We start from the raw sequence: 8,295 nt of genomic DNA, 5'->3' as shown, positions 1-8,295 counted from the left end.
CCGTAACAGCGCTGTAAGGCTTCTATAAGGTAGCTGTAGCACACCCATGATTGCTTACATAGCGATTATGGCCCGATCTTTTGCCCTGTGGTTTAACGGCTTGTGCAACCGTTACAATCTAGTAATACATAATATAAAGCCAAAGGCCTCAAAGTAAGATAATAAAATAAGATATTTATTTTTAACATAACACAATATAAGGCGTCATACACTACACCAAAAAAACACAATATTAAAATAAAGATATGCATAGTTTTAATAAAAGATTATATTAAAGATAAATAACTTAATAAATATATAACCCTTTTTATAAAGTAAAATACCTGAATTAATATATTATATATGATAAATTTTATAATATAATCTTAAAATATAGTACTTATATTATATCAATGAAATTTTAAATTTACTTATTTATATTATTTATATTTAAATATTAAACTTTGAAAAAAGCTGGCGGGATCTAGGGGTGACGGGTTCTCGGTCCCTGGACTTAGCCTGATAGAGGCATGTCAACCACCTAGTCAACCTTATCCGCTGGAAGAAACATGTTAGATCCAAGGTCCACACAAATTACTTTTTAAAAGGGAGAACGCCAACAAAATGCCTCCAACACCTTCTCCGGCGAGAGCAATAGTCCTGGCCAGAAGTTGATACTGACTTACATGGCGAACCAAGTAATCGAGGACTTCATAGGTCTGCTTAAACAGGTAGGAGAATGTTTAATGAGGTGCACGCATATAGTTAGGGAAGACTATAGCAGCTCCGGTTCGACGAGCCATGTCTTCTAATAACACGGCGAAAGACTTGGCACTAAAGTGAGACCAGCCAGTAAGCCATGCATATATAGTGTACAAAGCAGTCAATTAATGCTTACCTGCCCATGATCCAACCGCCACTATAGGTATAAACACCATGGGAAGTGGCTTATTAACCAGAATCTTTAATTTGAACAACGTTACAGCCGTGGGACCATATTTCTTCACCAACCTGAATTGTCCCTATCTCGATATCTGTGGCCGGATCATGCTTCTGCACTTGTTCCGAGTTGTCGTAAGCCTGTTGATGACCGCACATCTGATGCGGGCAAGGCAATCCATCAATCTCAGCGGAAAACGCGTCATTGACGAGGTCGAGATGAACATAGCGGGCGACGAGAGATGACTAATTGGTGTTGACGATGAATAATATGGCACACGCGCGCCATGAGACTATAAGGAGTAAGCAGTTCGGCTCGAGCGGGGCATTGTAGGGAGTGCCTGGCCGGGAAATGCCCTTATCGAACACTAGGCGTTTTGCCCCAGATAATATCTGTAAACTAGTTGCTGGGCGTTCCCCTTTCCCCGGTATCTCCTTCTGAGCGGAACTGTTTCCCCAGTTTCTTTATCTTGGCTGGTGTTGAAACTTCCCCACCTTCTCTTCTGATCGAACTTTGTCTACAGTATCTGTATCTCTATCTGTATCTGAATCTGGATCTCAGCACTTGACCTGGCCCTGCCTTGCCCTGCCCTGCCCTGCTCCAAGCGCGGACGTTGAATTGTCTCGGCTACGGTACTAGATTGGTTTATTATAGTTATGTGGTACGAAATTGCCACGCCTTATGGTTAGATGAACCATTCCCTGTACAGCACCGTTGCGCCACAGGATTGCCCGCAGTGACACGTTGTCAGCGGTTGGGGCATACATGCATACATTTGCGACTGGTTAGTTACCGGCTTTGGGGAACAAGACAAGTCGGTAGCACAGCCTATAGATTAGCCGTCCCTGTTCGGACACAATCCGCCAGCAGAACTTGGTGCACAATGAAATGATTAGAAGCTTATCAGTCTGATAAACAACAGGTTCCAGGGATTATTAAAACAAAGAAGCGGAATGGTGGGATCAAGTACATAAGAGGTGGCGTTTGAGTTTGGAAAAGCAAAGAATTGACGGGCAGATGAGTGCAGAGCGGAGTCAAGGGTATTTAACTGACGCAGGCGCCGGGGGCCAACACTGGGTATCCCGAAATAACCCCCCTGGTCAGTGATATCAGAACAGGTCTGAGAAAGACCGAGTTTACAGTACTTGTTATCATGATGGCCCCGTTTGCTATGGAGACAATGGATAGATAGATATTTGGTGTATTTGCTTTTGTTTTTGCAGTTCACCTACATAGGGAACTGACAACGTGGGCGCACAACCGCTGGCTTCCCGCCCTGATGTCCTGCACATCATGGTACAGAAATTAAGAACAACCCAAGATATTGGTCAAACTACGTGTCTGCTCGCTTAGCATATTGGCACTAGCGATTAATCTTCTGTTCTCTCGGCCTAAGTGCGTAAACCTAAATGTTGTTGGCCTGGTTTTCGTCTCCTGCCTGGACCCGACTTAGTGGCCGGCTGGCGTATCTGACCGGGGAGTTGAGACTCGTCATGCCTGCCTGGGCTACTCTGTGATGGACAGTAAATTTATCAATGTCACTAGTTAGGTTCTTTAGTGGTACCTAGGCCCCTCTCACCCCTAGCATTGCCAAAGGCGCCCAAACCAGACCAGACCAGCATAAATATCTATTCTGTATCTTATGTTCTCCAAACTGTTCTCTCCCAACCCATCCCTCCTCAACCTTCTTCCTCTCTCTCCTCCTCCACAACATAATGGCATCTCTAAAAATCTCCTCCATTTAGCAGTACCTGTCTCTAAACAGGAAGGGAAAGGGCGCCCTTGACTATAGCGAGACTTCTAGCTCCGATACGGAGAAGGCCAAGTTAAGGGAGGTTTTCTAAGAGAATATCAACGTTATTGAATTTGGAACCGTCAGTTGGCAATAGGCTATAGTTATATTCCTTAAGATTTACTTTACTATGAGTATTCTCACTATCCTAGCAGCTTTAGGCGTATTAGGTTGTGTGGGCGGCACTTTATGTATTACTGGATATATGTCGCCTAATGTTTGTAAGTTGACATAATTTGAAAAGCATTGTAATTGGCGCTGACTCGTGTAGATACTGGCCTTATTCTTGGTGACTTTAAGCACAATTATACAGAGTGCTATAGTAAGTAAATTAGTTACCTACGGTAACGCCACGTACTGTTAACCACCCTAAAGCATTGGCAGACGTAATAGGTCTTATCTAGGGACAACTCTCTCCTGTAAAAATTCTTTCTTGGCACGCACTGTTAGTGCGGTGCTAGGAGCGGGATTTTCTGCAGGCCACGCGACCACACAAAAACTGCGGGGACGCTATCGGCTCCCTAACAGCAGTTTTCAGAGAAGGAATTTGGAGAGTTCGCCTTCTCTGACAACACCTTTGTCGGATCTAATGGCGGCACCTCAGAACCAGAACGCCTTAGATATCGGAGGACGGTGCCCGTGGCATCGGTAGCGACATCCTCCCGATCAACGACGCCGATTGCGATGGGTTTTTCCCCTTTGAAGGCAAGCCGCACCGCCGGCCTCTGATTCCTTCCCAAGGTTTTTCCCTGCCGCCACGACATACGACTACGAGCTACAACTTGGTTACTGGAGATTGTGGACTGCGTCAGCAGATGTAGCGATGCGTGAGAGAATTCTGGTCGGTGGAAAAAGTCGACAGTATGCCCCCGAACCCGCTGACGGGTGACGGGCTCGAGAAAATACAGCGCCTTTTGTGCCTTGGTATGCTGGATGGTGAAGGAAGCGGGGTATCCTGTACCTAGCTAGCTCAGCACGTCTTTTGCTCCAGTAGGAGATTTGGCTTCGTTACAGCCACCCAGACGAAAAATACACAAACAAACAAACAAACAAACAAAGTCTTATCTAGGGTTGCTAGGGCCATGAAATCGTCGGTATCTAGATTATTATTGCCTAAGACCTTATTTTAGCCGGTAGAATTATTATATTAACTGCTAGTTTAACGCGCTGTTAGACTACAGAGCATGAACTATATGGTTTGGCCTCGTTTCTGCCGTTTTAATTACCCTCTTCTTGTCCATCTGCACCTTCTTTAAGCTGGGCTAATTTATATAGTTTAGTTATATTACCTTAATTAGTAGTATTTTTTATATTTATTATAGCCATATTATAAATTAATAGACCTACTGCTATGCCTAAAGCTAAAGACTTTAATTTTAATTAGGTGCTAACTACTTATTTTAGCTTTACTATAAATATAATCAATGTTATTTCTCCCCCTAGGCTGCATTCCTTGATCTGCGTAGCGCGGACTTGTAAGAGAACGCCCTTTTCTGGCACGGGCGCATCTTCGAGTGAGAAGACATTCTCCTTTGGTATGTTTCTGGTGGATGCGACGCCCATTGTATTGTGAGATAATCGGTAGGTGTAGCAAGAAATGAAACGAGACAATGTGGACTGTGGTTTCTGCGATCACACTCTAAGCTCCATCATGGGCACAAGTAACCTACATAGAGCTGGATAGAGCAAAGCCTAGTTGGAAAGTCAATTCCATGGTCCGCTTATGTTTCCGAGAATTCTCAGGTCTTCAGTGGAAGGTGGCCGGAAATCCCGCGGACCACCCGATGGACCTGCCGAAGAATTCCATGTTAGCCCATTGGTTGTTTGAACTTATGGTGGGCCTCTTGGCTTCTCCATCGAGACAGACTTATTTTGTAGGGTAACGGATACAGTTGCATGACATATGCTTGATGCTTTCGGCACTTTCTTTCCAGCCTTTATTAAATACAGTTAACTTTTAACAGATAAATCAGAGAATTTTTAATGACATATAATGTGGTGGGCTTATGGAACATGCTTATCAGATGGACGGTTAGAGCGGCAAATCCTTAACGTTCTACACAGGCACAATTTTAGAGAATAAACCTCATTTTCTCGAGGCCTTCTCACGGAGCATAACTTTAAGGTATGGACGAAACAAAGCCGAGTTGCAATATTGCACTTGTAGTGATTTAATAAATATATAATCTATGATCTATGATATAATCTATACATCTGGCCACTGTATTTCCAACTCTATGCAACTTGTCGTCCCATACAGAACAGGCTTGGGGGTATTCTTCTTAGCCCGGCCACCGAAACCCCAGGCTATCTGGTGAGCGATCTGGATAGAAGTGTTTAGGTCATCAGCCCACGACCAAACAAGCCCGGTGTTCTTCTGGAACAGACGACCCGCAGCTACTAGATCCAACGGGGTATCGTCCTCTCCGCCCTGGATAATCTCCTCGGCAAGGGTGCCTGTCTTGATGCTACCGACAGTACTAACAAGCAACTTGTCTCCAACAGAATTCTTAACCGCCTTGGCAAAAGGAGCCTGGTAACCGGGACCGGCAGCAACCTTTTGCATCTTGTGGATACCACCGCTAGAAACATCGAGAACATCAACGCCTCGCTCTGCCAAAAGGTGCGTAAGCTTGATACTCTGCTCAAGAGTCCAGTTCTCTCCCTCGTACTCAGGGTTGTTGTCCAGCCAGTCAGTGGCACTAATACGAGTGAACAGGGGCATATGGTCGGGCATAACGGCTCTGGCTCCCTCGACTATCTCGAGAGCAAGTCTGGCTCTGTTCTCGAAGCTTCCGCCGTACTTGTCGGTGCGCTTGTTGGTAGCAGGGGACAGGAAGCTCGAGACGAGATAACCGTGAGCAAAATGGAAGTCGATAACGTCAAAGCCGGCCTCAACCGCTCGACGCACTCCGGAAACAAAGTCCTCCTTGAGTTGCTCTATCTCTTCGATGGTGATAGCACGGGGTGTAGGATAGCCTGGAGCAAAAGGCTCATTGCTGGGGCCCACGACGTCATCGGGCCATCCGCCGGCTGCCTTTTCAGCGGCAAGTCCAGCGTCTAACCAAGGAGCAACACAAGAGGCCTTCCGACCGGCATGGCCAATCTGGATACCAATAAGAGAGTTGTTGGCGTGGGCAAAGTCAACGTGCTTTCGCAGTCCTTCCACATGCGAGTCCAGCCAGATACCCGAGTCTTCAGGTGTGATACGGCCTCGTGCTTGAACAGCTGTGGCTTCAAGCATGATGAGACCAGGGCCACGCTGGGCCAGTCCGCCATAGTGGGCAAAGTGCCAGGGCTGCTGAAAGCCGTCACGGGCACTGTATTGGCACATGGGGCTGACCCAAATGCGGTTGGGCATTGTGATGCCACGGATTTTGATGGGCGTAAAGATCTTTGGCAGAGAATCGTTGGGACCGCTCAGCCCGAGGCCGGGAGCGGGTAGCTGCTCGGGGTTGAAGTATTCAACTCCCTTGGCAGGGATATTCTGAACAATCTCCTTGTTTGCATCTTTAACTTCGGTGCCATTCTGGGAGGTGAGGATAGGAATGGCTTGAGAAGGTTGCTGTTGTTGGACAGTCATATTGGTTCTTGAGGTTTGGTGAAGAGAGACTCCCGATTGTGAATAGATAACTGATTGCTTGCTTGGATTCTGGAACAATTCGATGGAGCTAATCCTTTCTTAAGTAGATGGCTTAATGCAGTAACCTACAACCAGTGTTTTGATGGCAACGTTATGCATAGCGCTTGACAAATTCGATTTATTACGTCTTCCTTACTCATGCTTAGTTTACCGCCTGCTACAGATATTTGTACGTAAAGCCTTGCGGGACCCGGTTTGGAATCAGTTTTCGGATAACGGGACAAGCGAGACAAAGAATTATGACCCCTGACTCGTATACATATCCACTTTTATTCAAGACCTTTTCAGCACTGAATCGTTTTCGGGGATAATACGGAATCATCCGAGTAAACTACTGAAAAGACTAAACTCTTTAGACCTGGCGTTCGATCTTGGCAAGAACGTTACGAAAGGTTCTTTGCAAATTCGAGAATTATTAAGGGTTTGCATATGCCATTCCGTATTATGTCATATTCCACTGCTACCCACTTTGCTTTGGAAACAACGCTGTTCAAAGGCTGATTACACGAACTTTGCAAGATTCTACCATGCTCATTAGAAGCCACCAAAAGTCATCTACTTCAGCACCTTGAGCACCATCCACCAATTTAATCAGAGAACGGCTATAAAAGTCAATCGACTCATTATATGTTTTACTAGTCATAAATCATTTTTACAACCAAGTCTCACAATGTCTGCAAATCTCAAGCACCAAGCTGCCAGCGAGACAACCCCATTCGCATTCATATGGCGTCAGCTCTTCCAATCAATCCCCTCTATCCCAAACACCGTGGACCTATCTGGCCAAGTCGCTCTAATTACTGGATCCAATGTTGGCCTTGGCTTTGAAAGCGCACGCCAATTTCTTGCACTTAACCTCTCACACATGATTCTTGCCGTTCGATCTAAACCGCGAGGCGATGCTGCAGCAAAGAAACTCCAGGCTGAATTCCCCTTCGCAAAGATCGAAGTATCCGTCGTTGATATGTCGTCCTATAACTCGATTATGGCTTTCGCAAAACGATGCGAGACATTGCCACGGTTAGACATCGCCATCCTTAATGCAGGTCTATGCCAACCCAACTATGAACGCGCAGAGGAAACAGGTCACGAGACTATCTTCCAGATTAACTATCTCTCGACAGCTCTTCTTGCTCTCGTTCTCATTCCTATTCTAAGAGAGAAGCGTGGAACCACATCACCAGCGCGTCTAAGTCTCGTTGGCTCCGACACATCATATTATGCAAACTGGAAGGGCACAGATTCAGAGCCTATTATTCAAGTAATGGATAGCCCAGCCTATTTCAACTCGTGGGAGGCCTACAAGACCACCAAGACTTTGCTAGTTATGTTCGCACGCGAACTAAGTAAGCGCATACCCTCAAATGAAGTTATTATCAACGTATCGAATCCCGGGGCATGCAGAGGAACACAGTTTGGACATGCAGAGCGCTCAATGATGGAAGAAGCGGTGCTATATGTGGCATCGCTGGTTCTTGGACGGACTACCACAGTTGGTGCCCGGCAGTATGTGGATGCTGTGAAGGTGCAGGGGGCCGAGAGCCATGGTAGCTTTGTCAGCGAGGGCAAGACTAAGGCGTGAGTTTCCCCGAGTGGTTATGGATATATCATGAGTTGTGCTAACAGTACTTGTTTAGATTCCCACCGATTATGTATGAGCAGCGTGGAGTAGCCCTTCAAAATGCGTTATGGAATGAGACGATGAGAGAGTTTGCTTTTGCAGACTGTGGAAAGTTCTTAGCCAAGACCTTGATATCTTAAGGTTAGGATAGGATTGGTATTAATTATTTAAGTTATTTTACCCTGTTACTTTTCTCTGATTATAAATATAGCTAAAAGGACAACGTGGACATTTTTCTAAATAATTAAGGTAAATAAAATAAAGAAATAAATAAGATAAAATATAAAGATATAAGACAATAAGAAGAAAGAAAATATAAC

At 45.4% G+C, this 8,295-nt stretch overlaps 2 protein-coding genes across 2 annotated transcripts; one reads left to right on the top strand and one right to left on the bottom strand.

Moving 5' to 3' along the window:
- Positions 1–4,917: 4,917 nt before the first annotated feature.
- On the bottom strand, positions 4,918–6,294 carry FOIG_08382 (oxidoreductase; the record flags this gene model as incomplete). The annotated part of the gene is made up of 1 exon (XM_031208415.1): positions 4,918–6,294. The coding sequence occupies one exon, from the start codon at positions 6,292–6,294 to the stop codon at positions 4,918–4,920; it is 1,377 nt and encodes a 458-aa protein (XP_031061421.1).
- A 730-nt stretch (positions 6,295–7,024) lies between these two features.
- Positions 7,025–8,115, top strand: FOIG_08381 (uncharacterized protein; the record flags this gene model as incomplete). Its single annotated transcript, XM_031208414.1, has 2 exons — positions 7,025–7,932; positions 7,992–8,115. 2 exons carry the CDS (start codon positions 7,025–7,027, stop codon positions 8,113–8,115), a joined length of 1,032 nt encoding a protein of 343 aa, XP_031061420.1.
- Between the last annotated feature and the right edge of the window lie 180 nt (positions 8,116–8,295).

Source organism: Fusarium odoratissimum, assembly GCF_000260195.1.
Source record: "Fusarium odoratissimum NRRL 54006 unplaced genomic scaffold supercont1.13, whole genome shotgun sequence".
Classification (NCBI taxonomy): Eukaryota; Fungi; Ascomycota; class Sordariomycetes; order Hypocreales; family Nectriaceae; genus Fusarium; species Fusarium odoratissimum.
The sequence above is the reverse complement of the archived record's forward strand: the minus strand, read 5'-3'. Positions and strand labels throughout refer to the sequence as shown.